This window comes from Mus musculus, chromosome 1 (assembly GCF_000001635.26).
Source record: "Mus musculus strain C57BL/6J chromosome 1, GRCm38.p6 C57BL/6J".
NCBI lineage: Eukaryota > Metazoa > Chordata > Mammalia > Rodentia > Muridae > Mus > Mus musculus.
The window spans coordinates 98,462,352-98,482,819 of NC_000067.6; the positions used below are offsets into that span (position 1 = coordinate 98,462,352).

A 20,468-nucleotide genomic window follows, 5' to 3' on the forward strand; every position below is an offset into this window, starting at 1 on the left:
GTCCACACTTTGGTCTTCATTCTTCTAGAGTTTCCTGCATTTGGCAAATTGTATCTTATATCTTGGGTATCCTAAGTTTTGGGCTAATATCCACTTATCAGTGAGTACATATTGTGTGTGTTCTTTTGTGATTGGGTTACCTCACTTAGGATGATGCCCTCCAGGTCCAACCATTTGCCTAAGAATTTCATAAATTCATTCTTTTTAATAGCTGAGTAGTACTCCATTGTGTAAATGTATCACATTTTCTGTATTCATTCCTCTGTTGAGGGGCATCTGGGTTCTTTCCAGCTTCTGGCTATTATAAATAAGGCTGTTGAGCAAACTTTATATGCTCCAGTACAGGGGAAAGCCAGGGCCAAAAAGTGGGAGTGAGTGGGTAGGTGAGAAGGGTTGAGGGAGGGTATAGGGAACTTTTGGGATAGCATTTGAAATGTAAATGAAGAAAATATCTGATTAAAAAAATGAGTTCTTTCTCTCAAAACAGTCTGTTTCATCAAATTGTCTTCCCATTTCTTTGACATGACTTCTCTCTGGTGTAGCTTCTTTCTTTTCTCCTGCAAGAAACTCCTGTTCTCTTGCTCATTCCCCAGGGATGAGCACTTATTACCCATTTTCTAGCAATCTTCATCTTCTAAGCACTTCCACATACAACTTTTCTAGTTGCAGAACCAACTCTGCAACACTTTCAGAAATGGAAAAACAGAGTGAACCCTGTGTATTCCCATATCAGCTAATTTTGTGTTCCAGGTCTCTCCATTTACTCTCGAAAACTTCCCAACTGCTCGGCCAGTTTCCCAACAATTTTTGAAACAGAATTTGGGAAAAGAAACAGAATAACAAACAAATAAACAAACAAAAAAACTAAACCAATCACCGAAACAAACAAAGCCCCAGAAAATCCTCTGTGGTTTCAAAGCAGAGGATATTGCTTTGTTGTAGCCACAAAAATTTTTGCTGGAAACCTGAAAGGAAATATACATCCCTTTATCCCTTGTTATGTCCTCTATAGCATTTGAAATATTCATTTTCCTATTCTCCCTAGCTCCTGATTTGGCATCATTTATCATTAGAGTTTTGGCTATTTAGTAATTTATAGATCATTTCTTAACTCTTTTATTTTGCTTTGGTGAATAAAACCAGGTTATGTCAACTTTTTACATCGAATTACTTTTTTGTTTTTAATTTTCTTCAGAACATGTGCTATTTTGCCTATTAATCCTCGAAACAAAGAATATGTGGGATGCATTTTCTCCCATTCAGAGTTTGTCTCTTCATTCCAGTGGATGTTTTCTTTCCTATACAGAAGCTTCTTGGTTTTTAAATGATCTCATTTATCTACATTCCTTCTATATTCCATACCTTTGAGATCATAGACAATAGTATTATGATTGCTGATACTAATATAGTGTAGCCTGTAACTTCCATCTTAGTAGACAGAGTTTTATGGTATTCTGTTTACATTTTAACCACCTGTGATTTAATGTTTCCTACAGAATGAAAGACAAGGGTGAATTTATAGTTTTATGCAAGTAGACATTTATTCAATGAAAAACATGTCTCTATTTCAACGTGCAATTTTTGATCATTCACAAAAAATCAGCTGGGTATAGATGACTGGACCTACAGAGTTGTATTTTTGCTTCACTGTATTCTTAATTTTGTCTGGGTCATGTTTCTTTGTCTACTGTGGCTCTACATTGCTCTTGATATCAGGTATACTGACACTTCTAGCTGTGTTTCTATGTTGGGAATATCAATGTTGTTTTTAATAGTTCTGAAATAATACCACTGGTGTTTTAGTCAAGGTTGCATTGAATATATAAATCGGTGTTTTGTTTTCCAGGATTCAATCTTTATATCATTTATGTATATTTTATTTTCTGTGTGTGTTTACTTCAATTTCTTTAATAGTGTTTTACAATTTTCACTATAGAAGTTCTCCATTTCCAAGCTTAAACGTATTTCTGGGCATTTCCTTGATAGCTGTTTTGATTGTGAGTGCTTTCATAATTTCTTTCTCAGCATGTTCATCTGTATATGTAAATATGACCATATTTTATAGTTTGACTTTATATACAACAAATTTTCTGCATTAAGGTATCAATTCTAATACTGTTTTACTATTGATTTTAGTATTTTAGTATTGACGTTTATAGGAAAGGATAGACTCTTTTAACAGTGACAATTTACTGTGTGCCTTGTTATTATATACCTTTAATTTAAACAAAAAATTGCATTGTGGACTAAAATATAATTACAGTATTGTAAATAATGCACAAAACTAAAAATTTCATGAAGTAAATCAATTGCAAAGTATTTGTATCAATAAATAGTTGGTTAAATTAGCATATATATAGATAGATAATTCATGAAATGATACGTGAATGATTATATTTAGCTGAATAACCTATAAATGCAGTACAATAATAATCACATGGTACTTATAGTTTAAACAATGACAAATTCCCCATTTGAATCTAAATGACCCACAGTTATAGGGTACACAATTTAACTATTCATTATCTCTGTGAATACACATATATTTAAAGGATTATTTGATATATAATATAAGCAATGGAAAGAATATTGTTTAATGTATGAAATCATAAATTTCAGAATTTCTATATCACATTATGTACACAGTTTGTTTTCAGGTTCACATAATTCTTTAGGTAATATAATATAGTTAATGCTGACCTTGGTATATACATAGAACATAGAAGAAGAAATGCATTTTAAATAAGTTTTAAGTAATGTAAAGCATAAAACTGTATAGGTTAGTTAATAAAGGCTAAAATGTTTCTCCTATGAATTAATCCATAGGCAGTAGATTGGTAATGGTTACCTAAATGTAAGAAGTTAACACTTACCATAAATAATGAAATCTTAGCAAATCAACAAAAACCATAAGGAAGTGTAATAGAAGAACACACACATAAACACACAGCAAATGCCTAAATTATATGAAGAAATACACAGTTATGTGTTTATTGGCATGTAGATATTTACATGTGTTCAGGTACAGCTGGAAATATGTACGCCTACATGTGCTACCCAGGTGACTTCAGGTGTGCTTCCTCAGGAGCTATCCACATTTATTTTCTTTTCTGAAACACGCCAGCCTGGAACTTGATGTGCAGGCTAAACTAGCTTACTAAAAGGCTTCATTCAGGACCATCCCTACACCCATCTCTCAGCACTGATATAATGAGTGTGTACCTCTGTATCTGTCATCTTTTAAATATAAGTTATGGGGGATGAGTTCAGGTCTTCGAGAAAAGCAAGCATTTTTACCAACTGAGACATTTCTCCATCCCCCAAACTGCAGATTTATTTGAAGTTTTTGAAACACAAAACAATTACTACCTTGTGTATGTCTCTATCACAAAATTTAGAAGCCTACAAAAGTTAGCAGTGATGATCAAATATTAGTTATGTGGTCTGTGCTATTGCCGTGTGACAAAACTTACTATCCTAACATAAAACTGTCTTATTTACAAGTGCAAATTCTAGATGAGGCTTATCCTCTGGAGGTTTACATGGGTGACTAAAGTGCTCACAGTCTGAAGGATGGAGTTATCTAGAGGCTTCTTTGTTCTCCTATTAGCTCTATTAATGGTTAGGTTTCAGAATAATCAGATGTAGTCTGCTTATACCGAAATCACCTTCCCATGCTTAGTGGCTTGATGGAAATTTACACTTCTGCAAGGGCCTTTGAAACTTTAAATAATGTTCTGATGAAACTTAGAGTATGTGTTTCTTCATTAGGAAACTGTGTTCTGATACTGAAGTGTTATTATAAAAATATATAACCTGAAGAAAATTCTGAATCAAAGTACGAAATAAATTCCTCATAAACCTCGTATCTAAAAGCAGGATACAGAATTCTAAAGCTATTATACCATGGGAAATCAGGACTACATGCATGCAACTTTTTAATGTAACCATGTTTGTGACATTTGTGAGTTAAAAATGACAAAATTATTTAATCATATTGGAACCAATAAATCTAGTGAAATCACATGATGCCAAATTAGACAGTACTTACCAAATGAGATAGGTGAATGCTAAAATATGAATGTATTTAATAAGTCTCTGAGAAATACTTTCAACAAGCTACCTGATCTTTAGGTAAAAGCTATATTTGCGGTAAAGAGAAACAAAACTACTAGTCTCATATGGAATTGTGTCTACTATGGAGTTATACAATTTTTCATAATTTCAATCTTTAGATATAGACTATAGAAAGACAGTGCTGCATGTGCTAAGAAAAATCATTGTGATATGATCTGCTCTTTTTCAGTGTCTAATAAGGAACCCACTGGTGCTGTCCCAAGTAGTATGCAAATTCACAGAGTTTACAACTTTTAAGTCATCTGCAGTTTTTTTGCCCCAATATTTACAAACTCGGTTTTTAATAAGACCATCAAGTGCCTCTATGCTCACAGGTAGATATTTCATCTTACTGACTAATTACAAAATTTTCACAATAAGCATATTTAACTGTGATATATATTTAAGAAATATGTCATGTAAGCAGAAGAGAGCATGTGTAGTGTACTTGAGTGTCATTTGCTAAAACTATCAAAATAGGAACACTCCCAACAACACATAAATATTTTTAATACATAAAATTTCACAGTGCTCTTTATATAGCTCATTTTATTCCTGCCTGCCTTCCTAGATAACTGTCCATTTCCTTCCCCCCACCCCCCTGTTTAAGAAACAACTATTCTCAAGCCACAGTCTATCCTTGTTTTTTTGTTTGTTTGTTTTTTTTGTTTGTTTGTTTTTTTTCTGGTTTTTGTTTGTTTCTTTGTTTTGTTTGGTTTTGTCTTTTTATTAGGTATTTTCCTCATTTACATTTCCAATGCTATCCCAAAGGTCACCCATACCCTCCCCCGCCACACTCCTCTACCCACCCACTCCCACTTTTTGGCCCTGGCATTCCCCTGTACTGGGGCATATAAAGTTTGCAAGTCCAATGGGCCTCTCTTTCCAGTGATGGCCGACTAGGCCATCTTTTGATACATATGCAGATAGAGACAAGAGCTCAGAAGTATTGCTTAGTTCATAATGTTGTTCCACCTATAGGGTTGCAGATCCCTTTAGCTCTTTGGGTACTTTCTCTAGCTCCTCCATTGGGGGCCCTGTGACCCATCCAATAGCTGACTGTGAGCATCCACTTCTGTGTTTGCTAGGACCCGGCATAGTCTCACAAGAGAGAGCTCTCTCTGGGTTCTTTCAGCAAAATCTTGCTAGTGTGTGCAGTGGTGTCAGCATTTGGAAGCTGATTATGGAATGGATCCCCGGATATGGTAGTCTCTAGATGGTCCATCCTTTTGTCACAGGTCCAAACATTGTCTCTGTAACTCCTTCCATGGGTGTTTTGTTTCCAATTCTAAGAAGGGGCAAAGTGTCCACACTTTGGTCAAAGTTCTTCTTGAGTTTCATGCGTTTAGCAAATTGTATCTTGTATCTTGGGTATCCTAAGTTTCTGGGCTAATATCCACTTATCAGTTAGTACATATTGTGTGAGTTCCTTTGTGATTGTGTTACCTCACTCAGGATGATGCACTCCAGGTCCATCCATTTGCCTAGGAATTTCAAAAATTCATTCTTTTTAATAGCTGGGTAGTACTCCATTGTGTAGATGTATCACATTTTCTGTATCCATTCCTCTGTTGAGGGGCATCTGGGCTCAATCCAGCTTCTGGCTATTATAAACAAGGCTGCTATTAAGATAGTGAAGGATGTGTCCTTCTTACTGGTTGGCACATCTACTGGATATCTGCCCAGGAGAGGTATTGCTGGATCCTCTGATATTACTATGTCCAATTTTCTGAGGAACCACCAGACTGATTTCCAGAGTGGTTGCACAAGCTTGCAATCCCACCAACAATGGAGGAGTGTTCCTCTTTCTCCACATCCTAACCAGCATCTGCTGTCATCTGAATTTTTGATCTTAGCCATTCTGACTGATTGGAGGTGGAATCTTAGGGTTGTTTTGATTTGCATTTCCCTGATGATTAAGGATGTTGAACATTTTTTTCAGGTGTGTCTGCCATTCGTGATTCCTCAGGTGAGAATTCTTTGTTCAGCTCTGAGCCCAATTTTTTTAATGGGGTTATTTGATTTTCTGGAGCCCACCTTCTTGAGTTCTTAATATATATTGGATATTAGTCCCCAATCTGATTTAGGATAGGTAAAGATCCTCTCCCAATCTGTTGGTGGCCTTTTTGTCTTCTTGACGGTGTCTTTTGCCTTACAGAAGCTTTGCAGTTTCATGAGGTCCCATTTGTCAATTCTCGATCTTACAGCACAAGCCATTGATGTTCTATTCAGGAATTTCCCCCCTGTGCCCATATCTTCAAGGATTTTCCCTACTTTCTCCTCTTAAAGTTTCAGTGTCTCTGGTTTTATGTGGAGTTCCTTGATACACTTAGATTTGACCTTAGTACAAGGAGATAGGAATGGATCAATTCCCATTCTTCTACATGATACCGGCCAGTTGTGCCAGCACCATTTGTTGAAAATGCTGTCTTTTTTCCACTGTATGGTTTTAGCTCCCTTGTCAAAGATCAAATGACCATAGGTGTGTGGGCTCATCTATGGGTCTTAAATTCTGTTCCATTGGTCTATTTGTCTGTTGCTATACCAGTACCATGCAGTTTTTATCACAATTGCTCTGTAGTAAAGCTTTAGGTCAGGCATGGTGATTCCACCAGAGGTTCTTTTATCTTTGAGAAGAGTTTTTCCTCTCCTAGGTTTTTTGTTATTCCAGATGAATTTGCAGATTGCTCTTTCTAATTCATTGAAGAATTGAGTTGGAATTTTGATGGGGATTGCATTGAATCTGTTGATTGCTTTTGGCAAGATAGCCATTTTTACAATGTTGATCCTGCCAATCCATGAGCATGGGAGATCTTTCCATCTTCTGAGATCTTTAATTTCTTTCTTCAGAGACTTGAAGTTCTTATCATACAGATCTTTCACTTCCTTAGTCAGAGTCACGCCAAGGTATTTTATATTATTTGTGACTATTGAGAAGGGTGTTGTTTCACTAATTTCTTTCTAAGCCTGTTTATCCTTTGTGTACAGAAAGGCCATTGACTTGTTTGAGTTCATTTTATATCCAGCTACTTCATTGGAGCTGTTTATCAGGCTTAGGAGTTCTCTGGTGGAATTTTTAGGGTCACTTATATATAGTATCATATCATCTGCAAAAAGTGATATTTTGACTTCTTCCTTTCCAATTTGTATCCCCTTGATCTCCTTTTGTTGTCTAATTGCTCTGGCTAGGACTTCAAGTACAATGTTGAATAGGTAGGGAGAGAGTGGACAGCCTTGTTTACTCCCTGATTTTAGTGGGATTGATTCCAGGTTCTCACCATTTGCTTTGATGTTGGCTACTGGTTTGCTGTAGATTGCTTTTATCATGGCTAGGTATGGGCCTTGAATTCCTAATCTTTCCAAGACTTTTATCATGAATGGGTGTTGGATTTTGTCAAATGCTTTCTCAGCATCTAAAGAGATGATCATGTGGTTTTTGTCTTTGAGTTTGTTTAAATACTGGATTATGTTGATTGATTTCTCTATATTGAACCATCCCTGCATCCCTGGAATAAAACCTACTTGGTCAGGATGGATGATTGTTTTGATGTGTTCTTGGATTCAGTTAGTGAGAACTTTATTGAGGATTTTTACATCGATATTCATAAGGGAAATTGGTCTGAAGTTTCTATCTTTGTTGGGTCTTTTGTGGTCAGAGTAATTGTGGCTTCATTGAATGAGTTGGGTAGAGTACCTTCTGTTCCTATTTTTGTGGAATAGTTTGTGAAGAACTGGGATTAGATTTTCTTTGAAGGTCTGACAGAGCTCTGCACTAAATCCATCTGGTCCTGGGCTTTTTTTGGTTGGGAGACTATTAATGACTGCTTATATTTCTTTAGAGGATATAGGACTGTTTAGATCATTAACCTGATCTTGATTTAACTTTGGTACCTGGTATCTGTCTAGAAACTTGTCCATTTCATCCAGGTTCTCCAGTTTTGTTGAGTATTGCCTTTTGTAGAAGGATCTGTTTGTGTTTTGGATTTTTTCAGGATCTGTTGTTATGTCTCCCTTTTCATTTCTGATTTTGTTAAATAGAATGCTTTCCCTGTGCCCTCTAATGAGTCTGGCTAAGGGTTTATCTATCTTGTTGATTTTCTCAAAGAACCAGATCCTTGATTGGTTGATTCTTTGAATAGTTTTTCTTGTTTCCCCTTGGTTGATTTCACCCCTGAGTTTGTTTATTTCCTGCCTTCTACTCCTCTTGTGTGAATTTGCTTCCTTTTGTTTTAGAGCTTTTAGGTGTGTTGTCAAGCTGCTAATGTGTGCTCTCTCTAGTTTCTTTTTGGAGGCGCTCAGAGCTATGAGTTTTCCTCTTAGAAATGCTTTCATTGTGTCCCATAAGTTTGGGAATGTTGTGGCTTCATTTTCATTAAACTCCAAAAAGTCCTTAATTTCTTTCTTTTATTCCTTCCTTGACCAAGGTATCATTGAGAAGAGTGTTGTTCAGTTTCCACGTGAATGTTGGCTTTCTATTATTTATTTTGTTATTGAAGATCAGCCTTAGACCATGGTGATCTGATAGGATGCATGGGACAATTTCAATGTTTTTGTAATATGTTGAGGCTTGTTTTGTGACCAATTATGTGGCCAATTTTGGAGAAGGTAACTTGAGGTGCTGAGAAGAAGGTATATCCTTTTGTTTTAGGATAAAATGTTCTGTAGATATCTGTCAGATCCATTTGTTTCATAACTTCTGTTAGTTTTACTCTGTCACTATTTAGTTTCTGTTTCCATGATCTGTCCATTGGTGAAAGTGGTGTGTTGAAGTCTCCCACTATTATTGTGTGAGGTGCAATGTGTGCTTAGAGCTTTACTAAAGTGTCTTTAATGAATGTGGCTGCCCTTGTATTTGGAGCATAGATATTCAGAATTGATAGTTCATCTTGGAGGATTTTACCGTTGATGTGTATGAAGTGCCCCTCCTTGTCTTTTTTGATGACTTTGGGTTGGAAGTCGATTTTATTAGATATTAGAATGGCTACTCCAGCTTGTTTCTTTATTCCATTTGCTTGGAAAATTTTTTTCCAGCCTTTCATTCTGAGGTAGTGTCTATCTTTTTCTCTGAGATGAGTTTCCTGTAAGCAGCAAAATGTTGGGTCCTGTTTGTGTAGCCAGTCTGTTAGTCAATGTCTTTTTATTGGGGAGTTGAACCCATTGATATTAAGAGATATTAAGGAAAGGTAGTTGTTGCTTCCTGTTATTTTTGTTGTTAAAGTTGGCGTTTTGTTCTTGTGGCTGTCTTCTTTTAAGTTTGTTGAGGGGTTACCTTCTTTATTTTTCTAGGATGTGGTTTCAGTCTTTGTATTGTTTTTTTTTTTTTCTGTTATTATCCTTTGAAGGGCTGGATTCGTGGAAAGATAATGTGTGAATTTGGTTTTGTCATGATATACTTTGGTTTCTCCATCTATGGTAATTTAGAGTTTGGCTGGGTATTGTAGTCTGGGCTGGAATTTGTGTTCTCTTAGTGTCTGTATAACTTCTGTCCAGGCTCTTCTGGCTTTCATAGTCTCTGGTGAAAAATCTGGTATAATTCTAATAGGCTTGCCTTTTATATGTTACTTGACCTTTTTCCCTTTCTGCTTTTAGTATTCTATCTTTATTTAGTGCATTTGTTGTTCTGATTATTATGTGTCGGGAGGAATTTCTTTTCTGGTCCAGTCTATTTGGAGTTCTGTAGGCTTCTTGTATGTTCATGGGCATGTCATTCTTTAGGTTTGGGAAGTTTTCTTCTATAATTTTGTTGGAGATATTTGCCGGTCCTTTGAGTTGAAAATCTTCATTCTCATCTACTCCTATTATCCGTAGGTTTGGTCTTCTCATTGTGTCCTGGATTTCCTGGATGTTTTGAGTTAGGATCTTTTTGCATTTTCCATTTTCTTTGATTGTTGTACCGATGTTCTCTATGGAATCTTCTGTACCTGAGATTCTCTCTTCCATCTCTTGTATTCTGTTGCTGATGCTCACATCTATGGTTCCAGATTTATTTCCTAGGGTTTCTATCTCCAGCATTGCCTCACTTTGGGTTTTCTTTATTGTGTCTACTTCCCTTTTTAGGTCTTGGATGGTTTTATTCAATTCCATCACCTGTTTGGTTGTGTTTTCCTGCAATTCTTTAAGGGATTTTTGTGCTTCCTCTTTAATGTCTTCTACCTGTTTAGCAGTGTTCTCCTGCATTTCTTCAAGAGAGTTATTAAGGTTCTTCTTGATGTTTTCTACCATCATCATGAGATATGCTTTCAAATCCGGGTCTAGCTTTTTGGGTGTGTTGGGGTGCCCTGGACTGGGCGAAGTGGGAGAGCTGGGTTCTGATGATGGTGAGTGGTCTTGGTTTCTGTTAGTAATATTCTTACGTTTACCTTTTGCCATCTGGTAAATTTAGTTATTATGGTTGTCTCTGTTTAGAGATTGTTCATCTGGTGATTCTGTTACCCTCTATCAGCAGACCTGGGAGACTAGATCTCTCCTCTGAGTTTCAGTGGTCAGTGCACTCTCTGCAGGCAAGGTCTCCTCTTACAGGGAAGGTGCACAGATATCTGGCATTCAGACTTCCCTTCTTGCTGAAGATGAAGGCCCAAAACAGAACCTTTCCCAGAAGCTGTGTTGTTTTGGCCTGTCACAGAAGCTGTTAGCTTCTGTGTGCCCACTCTCACCTGTGCAGACTACTTTTCGGTGGAGTCCCGGAACCAAGATGGCTCCTGCCATTCCTAAGGCAAAAGCCTCCCGGGCCAGGTGGACACCTGTCCTCTGGCTGGGGAGGTGGTCAGATGTCTGGAGCCTGAAAAGGGTGCTGCCTCAGAAGCTCTGTGGCTACCACCTGTCCCAGAAGGTGTCAGCTTCTGTGTGCACACTCTCATCTGTGCAGACTACTTTTCGTTGGAGTCCCGGAACCAAGATGGCTCCTGCTGTTTCTGAGGCAAAAGCCTCCTGGGCCTGTCTATCCTTCTTTTAACTGCTTCTATATTTTTCTTCTTTTACTCAATGTACAATATTCTTCTTAATTATTAGGTACTCTGTTTATACTCAAAGTTTTTCTAAAATATGTACATTGACTACTGATTATTCTATCTCTTTCACCAGAAACTGTATATTTCAGATTGTGGATTGGTTTGAACTCAATTCATCATAAATATGCTGTGCTATTCTTTCTTTTTAACTGCCAAAAGGTAGTAGGAGATTATAATCCTAATAAATCTGTATAAACAGACACACAATCCAGGTATTTTATTTACAAGTCATATGCCTAGATTGGGCAGATCTAGGGCTATAACGCCTTATTCCCTAGGTATAAAGACCCTTGTTCCTTGCTGTTTCTCCTGGCTATGCAGTTCTTATCCATGGAAGCTTCCTCCTCCTCAGTTTTCCTCTCCTTTCTCACTGCATCCTTGCAACCCACTCTCTCAAACATCTAGTTCCACCTTTATCTATCCACTACCCAATCACAGCATCTAGCCTTTTATTAAATTGAGGAGAAGGTTCACGTGGCATTACTTGTGAACTTTAGGATCTGCTGATTAGGAGCAATCACATTTCGAGGAACCACTATTTAGGATAAGAAGATAAGAATCATCAGACCAACCCACTACACCAGAGAGAAACCACAGTTTATGTAACACAATTGTTTGCTTATTATTATGCTAAGAGATATAAAATCATATTTGATCTTATTTTTGGTAAACAATGTCATGATACCCAAATCCACTGATATCCTTTTATACATATTTGTAAATGTGTTCTATGTTTTGACCCCAAAGGTCAGTTTCTATTGTACACATTATCAGTCTAAAAAGCATATTGAGAATTTGGCTCTCTGACAGATATTGTAAATGGAATATTTAAAGGTTCTAGAATTAATCAAAAATTGACTAACATAATAGTTGATTTTAGGCTATAAAAGTCAAGTAGGCATGTTACAGCAGTTAGTGTAAAGAGTGAAAGAATAAAGGCATATGTACATTAATCTTTAAATAAACACAAGGTCTGGAATATAAGAAAGAGTGAATATAAAATATATGAGAAAACAAGGCAATACAAAACAAAACAAAATCTAAAGCCAAATATTATTGAATATTATCAAGAGCAGAAACATTGATCATTAGCAGATTATTTTTTCACCATCCATTCCCCATGTTAACATATTGATCTCTTCATGTACCCTGATACATCAGCCCCAAAATAAGAGATGTATTAACAACTGCATGCTCTATTCTGACATATAAGGATGAACATTGAGCCATTTTTGTTATCTACAATAGAGACATAGACTTCTGTTCATCCCAAATGAGACTATCAGTTTCCAGTATTCTACAATAAGTTAGTATTAAATTTTTTCATTGGGCTGTAGTTCTAGAAGAGTTCTCCAGTTTACAGGATTGGGTCAAAAAAGTACTAATTACAAGGTCTGTACATGACTGGTGGTATCTCAAGATAGATTCTTAAAAGAAACCTAGTTATAACTCAAGGTAGATTTTGTTTTAACAGAAAACACTGTCTCCTACTCCAAGCAGCTAAGAGTTGCCAATAGCTCTATGGATAGGGCAAGAATTTGTTGCTCAATGCATTTTTTCCATGTTAAAACACTGGGTTTTTTTTGGTGTTACCCACTGTGCTGGTTTCTGATTCCTCTTCCACAATGATCGCTGAGCCTTATGAACAGGTTCTCCATGCATATGGCCTACTCAGATCTAAGCATTCTTCAGTTTCTATCTCTGGATCTTGGCCATTGTGGGCCTCTGTGTTACTCACAATCTACTCTAGAAAGAGAAAATTCTATAGTGGTTGTTGTGAGATGCATTCACTTATGGTATAATAATACATCATTAGAACTTGATTTAATAGTATATCTATCCAATAAAATAACAGTAGTAGGCTTTTTGGTAGGTACTATGATATGTTCAACCACATGGGCACACCTTGCTAAGTTTATCTAGTTGTCAGGTTTAATGTCTGGGTGTACCCGATGATGACTTTTTCCATCAGTAGCATGGATAATACCCTCCATATTACAAATGATAGCCAGTTAGAACCATCTTGATTTCTCTAAGTTTGATTATTCAAGTCTGTGTTGTCTCCCACAACCGGAATTTACTGCCAATACTGGAGAGTGACCAAGAAAAACGACAATAATCTGATGTTACTAGTGGTAATGGTTTGAATCCTCATTGTCAACAATTCTAAAAGACATAGCCCATTTTCCTGAGGCACAGGTCCCATGAAGTGATATGAAAAGTGGCCAGGTGATATTTGTACTCATAGTAAATTATAACAGGAAGAACAGAAATAAAACAAAACAAACACATATCTAAACCCTGACCTTTGAAAATCCAAACTTTGTATAATGGATATGAGCCATGCTTGTCCTTTCCTTCCAAGAAAAACACTCTTACACTAGTCAACATTTTTGCACTACCATGTGGGTCCCAGGTATTGGTGGCATGCATCTTTACTTGTTGTACTTTATTAGCACTAAAGTGCTATTTTTCCCTTTAGCTTGATTTAAGGTATTGGTCAAGATTTTAACTAATTTTGTTTGTTGAAATGAGGTAGGATGCAGACAAGACTGATTGTGTGCCGCAGACCCTCTGGGTCCTTTCATCTGCGTGGAAAGGGTCTCTAGTTGCAGGTGGGCAAGGAGTTGGCAAATGACAGACAGATGCACACAGGAGATTGTGTAGAAATCTGAATGTAATTTGTCAAGTCGAGCATCAAACTTTTTATACAGAAGAATAACAAGAAACCAGGTGAGATACATTCACCAAGTTACAGTGACACAATACAAAAGGAATGTATACATCAAAAGAAGGCAGGGACCAGGCCGCTGCCACCAAGAAGGGAGCCAGGTATAAAGCTAGTCTATTGTTAAGCCCATTACCAGGGGTTCTGCTCTAGCAGACCTTCTCATGAATACTGCAATACTATAAACCCCCTATTTCTTGGGCCCTGATAATTTCTTGTATGAGTGTAACTTTTAAGTATCTGTGGAGAATCTCCATTTGTCAGAAGAATTCACCAACTTGTTTTTATTATGCTATGTAGCTTGTACTGAAGATTTCTATCTCAGTGGGATTCCCTAGCTCTTTCATAGTATTCCCTTGTTTGGGTGAGACTGGCTATTGTCCTTAGTAAACTCTGCAGACCAGCCCTGAGCTGCTTTCTCTGTCTTTTGTAATGCCTAATTAGTTTTACTATCTCTACCAAGCTCCTTTGCTTCAAGCATTTTCTAGGACATTGGAACACTGGCGAAGGCTTAGCTATGTCAGAATTCAATCTTAAAAGGCACTTATAATAAGATCATACTAAAAGAGAGCACATGGATCCATACACCAGACTAACGTGGGGATAGGGTATGAGTATATGGGTTATGAAAACACCAAAGTTCCAGGAGGTGAGTTTCCCTGAAATTCTTTGCCTCGTGAGTGCTCTCAGGCCTCTCAGCCTGCCAAGCAAACTTCACTGGAGTGTGCATAGCAATTGTGAACTTTAACTTTTCTGGAGATGTGACTGATTTACAGTTTTCCTCCTCCAAATTTTAAGTGTGTCCTGCCATGCCCAGTTTTATTAGTTTTGATTCCCTTTATCAAATTTTTAATTTTTAATCCTTGTATTATCTTCACAGTCTTTCTTCATTGAGTTTTTCTCAATTTTAAATTAAATCAAGTTACTCTGTGGTGGTTTGAATAGGAATCGCCCCTATAGGGTCCTGTGTTTGAATGCTTGGCCCATAGGAAGTGGCACCTTTAGGATATGTGGCCTTGTTTGGTAGGCATGTCCTTGCTGGAGGAAGTGTGCCACTTATTGGCAGGGTTTGAGGTCTTAGAAGCACAAGCTAGGCCTATTGTCACTTTCATTTCTGCTGCCTGATAATCCAGATGTACAACTCTCAGCTCCTTTTTCGGCAGATTGTCTACCTGTTAGCTACCATATGTTTCTTTCCTGATAATAGTGGACTCTGAAACTATAAGCCATCCTCAGTTAAATGTTTTCTGTTGATAGGGGTGGCTTTGGTTATGGTGTCTCTGCACAGCACTAGAAACCCTAGCTAAGACATACTCACATGGTTCATTTGTTTTATATTGCTGCTTTTTATACTTTTTCATATTAAGATTTCCCCATGAGTTCACATGGACATCTCTTTACATTTATATGGTAGTCTTCATGACACGTTGAATTCTTCTGCCAGTGTGATTTGGAATGATGAGCATCTTGTGTAAGGTTGTATTCATTGTCAAAAGGCCTCTCTAATACAGTTTTTACAGGACTTTTGTTTGTGACCACAGTTTTTCAGCAGATATTACCATGTCAAGAACAGAATATCTCAGTATTTCTGCAAATCTTGAAAGAATGGACAAACACTGTCATTTCAAGCATATGGGTAGGCATCCTAAGTTGTAGTATGCATACTCAAATGTGACTCCTACTGGAATGATAGCACTATTAGGAATTGCAGATCTCTAAAGATATTATGGTCATTATTGCAATTGTACTGAAAGGTCCATGGAATGACTGAAGACCTATTATGATGACGATTAACATCCAGAATCATAGGTTTTATTGTATGACACTGACACTTCATCACCAGTCACATGCAGTCTGTGCTGCTGCAGCCTTGAATACAGTAGAACAGAGATGTACATGTGCTCTCCCCTGTGTTATGTTTTCTTCTCTATTGCTACTCTGTTAATATTTGCCTGGAAATAGAACCTCAGCCACACCTCCCCATCCAGACTGGTGAATATGTGGGATTATATGCCTTCCCCCTTTCACTAAGTAAAAGTTTCCACTAGGTTCAAGCAGGAATGTGTTGCGATTTAAACAAAATTGATTCTTCAGTAACTATAGCTCAGGGACACAACAGTTCATTATACACTGGGCCTTGGGTTTTATCCTCAGTACATGTGGGACAGAGGAGAGACAAAGGGAGAAGTGATTTTTAAAATAATATAAATAGAAAAATAGAAACGGTAACTGAAAGGCTGGATTTCACTCAATGAAGGAACCATTTGCCTAAGACACATGAAAATTCCCAGCATTTAAAAAAATGAAATAGTAAAAAGATAAAAACAGAAATAAAAAGAAGAGGGAAATATGAAAAGAAAAGGGAGAAGAGATAAAACTCAATTAAAATGAAGGTTATAATATGAAAAATGGAAAGAAATAATATTGCAATATTAAAATGTACATAGGTGGCTTGAAAAGTAAGTGAAAGTTTATTCCTTGCTAAGATCTTTTAGAGTTACAATTCTCAACGAATACAATGAGACTAGTAGAAGGCATTTTCTGATTATTCTAATTCTTCTCAGTTGTCAACAAACTAATAGGAGCAAAACCAAGCTATGCTTAACCTCTGGCAAACACACTGACTGTACTCTCCAGATTTGTTAAGTAGGCAATTCCCTGGCAGTGGATATTGATGGTAGAGCAGTGACCCTGTCTAGCAACATGGGCATAGGAGGAATATAATCTAATTTAGGTTTATCTTCTCTTAGGAAGTGTTACTCTGTACAGTCAATATATAGACAGTATTTATGATACAGTGAGCTCTTTTCACTCAACTCTAAACTTGGGCAGTCTGTGGACCATGCTGAATTTGTATACATCTGCTCTGAAGGCTTTTAGTTTTATTTCAACCTGAGGCACAGGAAACATCTAAGACATGAGGCATGCCTGGAACATCTCCCACAGTGTGTGTGAACATATGCCTGTCAGTATGTTGAATCCGAGTAACCTGCCCAAGTTGTAATTTTCTCATTGTTTGGGATAGTTGCTTACCCAGGTGATGCAATGAGGTGTTTATGCAAACTCTGAGAGTCTGCTGAGAAGCCTGAGACCATGTCAGGATTTACAGTCTGAGAATGGCTGAGTTCCTGGCCACAGAACTTCCCTCCAGGCAGCTCTATAACTGAGTTTTCTCTGTGCTTCCTGTTACTTTATTTTCTGAAGTTGGCTTGCTTTCACCCTCCACACCTGGTATGTAGTTCGGCTTCTTGTCTTCAGGATGCAGCCTTCAGGGCCACGTCTTGCCTTCTACTGCCACTTTCCTGCCTAGGAACAGGAAGTCTACCTCCCTTTTAAACTTTGTATTTGAGGAGCAAGGGTATTTGCTCACCTTGCTTTGTCATTCTCCCTAGTCTGTGGAATCTGGTTAGGTTTTATTTCCTGTGCATACAACATCCAGGTTTCACCCACTCTTCCTTCCATGAGAAGTTCCAAGTCTATTATTTTCTTTCCAGTCCAGGGAAGAGAAAACTATTCCTGAGTGTCCCCATACTCCCACCTTTGACCTGAACTAGAAATTTTATTTTATCAAATGTATGTTTCATTATGTAAGTCACATTTCATGTTTGTTTTTCTCAAACATCAACTTTATTTCTTCTTTTTCCTTCACTTTTTCCATTTTTATGAAACATTTCATTTGTATTTATTATAGCATGATGTAATATCTTGTGTGTGTTGTTATTGGTGTTTTATTCTCTATCTCACATGAACACACAGTGACCTACATTTCGAGCTGATTGGACTGTATTGGTGTGTCAGTTTACTATGTTACACTTACTTTTCTATTTCTCTTAGTTTGCTTTTTCCAGCTCATATTCTTCTTGTGATTTCCTTTCTGATACTTAAGTAGAAAAAATTCATACGTTATTATGGGCACTCGAGAGTCTCAGGTTGTTATAAAAATGTTCATGTTTACCATCTATGAGAGATCTCAGTGAGTTGGTTCTTCCATTCTTGTTCACAGGATGCTTGAAAAAGCCTATTATTTCAATCAAGTCTCTAAAAATAGGCTATACATCTAAGTGGAGCAGTAATAATGTCTCTCAATAAGGCACCTCCTAATTTATATGTGACATGGACTGTGCTTGCTTGTCTTAGGTGCTCAGTGTTTAGGGGTAAATCATCACCATGTCTACCAGAACCTAAAGACCTATACTAGCTCCATAACCATGCACAGGATTTTAGATATTATAAAATCGTGATTTATTCAAATACCACATCTTCTAGAGTTTTCTGTTTCTTGGTTTGTTTTAAAAATGTGTGCTAAACTAGAGGGAATGGTATCTATGTGTAATTTTCTTCAACTATCAGCAGATTATGCTTAACCATATTTTATTTTCCTTTCTCAGGTGTTTTTATATTACCGGGAAGTATATTTGGCCACTTTTTTGGAGGCTTTATTGTTCACAGAATGCAAATGAATAATAAGAACAAATTGAAATTTTTAGTAGTAGCATCTTTTGTGTCAATTGTGCTTTTCCTATTAACCTTTTTTGTGGAGTGTGAAATATCAAAGTTTGCTGGAATCAATGATGATTATGATAGGTAAATATACATTTGAAGACTCTATAACTGAAGTGATATTTTCTATACTAATAATTCAGTAACTATATATTTAAATAAATTTTGGAATTATTAAAAATGCAAATGAAAAATCAAACATGTTTTTACTGTTAATATTGTTACATATCTCATGTAGATATATTTGTTTATTATGCATTTCTTAGTGTTGAGTATGCAGAGTAACAAATTTTACTAGAATATGTGAAACATGATTTCACCTGAGCATGCACATATTTTAGATTAAATACTCAAATTCAAAGGTCTTGGGATGAATTAATATTAAATATTGGACCACATAAAAGTAACTGTAAACCAAATGACTAAGCAAATGAAATGATAAAAGGAAATGATAGCACTTTCATCTACAATGGGATAGCATATGACAAACCACTGTTCAATAAATGCTACTGAAGCTGACCACAAGGCTATAAAACGTGATGTTAATGTCACAGGATTTTTTTTAAAGGTAATTTTGTTTTGTTTTGTTTTGCATATTCGTCTTATATCCCGATCACTGCACCTCCCCCCAGTCACTCCATCCCACAATCTTTCCCTTTCCCTCTGACCAGGTCAGCCCTTCCCTGGTACTCCTCCACTCCCACCCCCCTGCCCCCTTTCATATTTCAGGTCTCTGTGAGGCTAGCAACTCATCTTCCAGGGAGGCAAGACATGGCAGCCCACCTAGAAGAACATATCCCATGTACAGGCAAAAACATTTGGGGTAGCCCCTGCTCCAGTTTTTCAGGATTCACATGAAGGCCAAGCTGCACATCTGCTACATATGTTTAGGGAAGCCTATGTCCAGCCTATGTAAGTTCCTTGTTTGGTGATTCCAATTTGGAGAACCCCAAGGGTCCATGGTAGTTGACTCTGTTGGTCTTCCTAAAGTGTCCCTATTCCCTTTGGTGTCCACAATTCTTCCTCCTAATCTTCCATTAAGAAAACCCAAGCTCCACTGTTTGGCTGGGATAGGTAAATATACATTTGTAGACTATATACTTTATTCATAACTGAAGGAATATTTTTTCTATTAATAATTCAGTAACTACATATTTACATAATTTTTGGAATTAATCATGCAAATGAAATAGCAAACATGTTTATATTTTTATATTAAGGTTACATATCTCATATAGCTTTATTTGTTTATCATCATTTATCAGTAATTTATGATAAAAATTTTTCCTGATTCAGCTGCTAGGGGGAGCCTCTCAAAGGACAACAGGCACCTGTCTACAAGCATAACAGTATCATTAATAGTGGTAGGGATGGGTGCTAGTCTACTGAGTAGGTTTGATGTTGGGCCATTCCCTCAGGCTCTGATCCATTCCCCATACATGCATTTCTTGTAGACCAGATAAAGATCTATTGAAAATTTTGTGTGTGGGTTGGTGTTTCTATTGCTTCACTGGGGTTCTTGCCTGGCTACAGCAGGTGGTCTCTTCAGTTTCCATATCCCCAATGTTGTGAGTCACAGCTAAGGCCACCCTATTGATTCATGGCCATCTTCCTTATCACAGGACTTTGCCTCATCCTGCACCTCCTCACCTCTGTCAGTTGCAGATTTCCATTCATTTTCATGGCCATCTAGCCATCTCTCCTGTCCTTCCCCACACTTGATCCTGAACACCCCACACTACCCACCCCATCCCTCTTCCACCTACTTCCCTCCCTCCATCTTCCTCTTATGGCTATTTTATTCCCCTTCTGAGTGAAAATCAAGCTTCTTCACCTGGGCCTTCCTGCTTGCTTAGCTTTTTAAGGTCTTGTTTAGCATGGTACCTGTATTTTATAGCCAATATCCACTTATAAGTGAGTTCAAATTATGCATGTCCTATTGAGAGTGGGTAATGTCACTCAGGATGATATTTTAACATCCTTCCATTTGCTGCAAAATTCATGGTGTCTTTTTTTAAACATATCTACCCTTTTTATTAATCATTTTATTCATTTACGTTTTAAATGATATTCCCTCTTCATGGATACTCCCCCACAAACCTCCATCTAACCCTTAT

At 37.1% G+C, this 20,468-nt stretch overlaps 1 protein-coding gene across 9 annotated transcripts in view; it reads left to right on the plus strand.

Moving 5' to 3' along the window:
- Slco6d1 (solute carrier organic anion transporter family, member 6d1) overlaps positions 1-20,468 on the plus strand; it is a 95,899-nt gene that overhangs the window by 41,265 nt on the left and 34,166 nt on the right. For all 9 annotated transcript variants that reach the window (XM_011248080.2, XM_017312300.1, XM_011248078.3 and 6 more), the window contains 2 exons: positions 4,307-4,451; positions 18,240-18,435. In XM_011248080.2, coding sequence (XP_011246382.1) covers positions 4,307-4,451; positions 18,240-18,435 — 341 coding nt within the window. The remainder of the gene's footprint in view (positions 1-4,306; positions 4,452-18,239; positions 18,436-20,468) is intronic.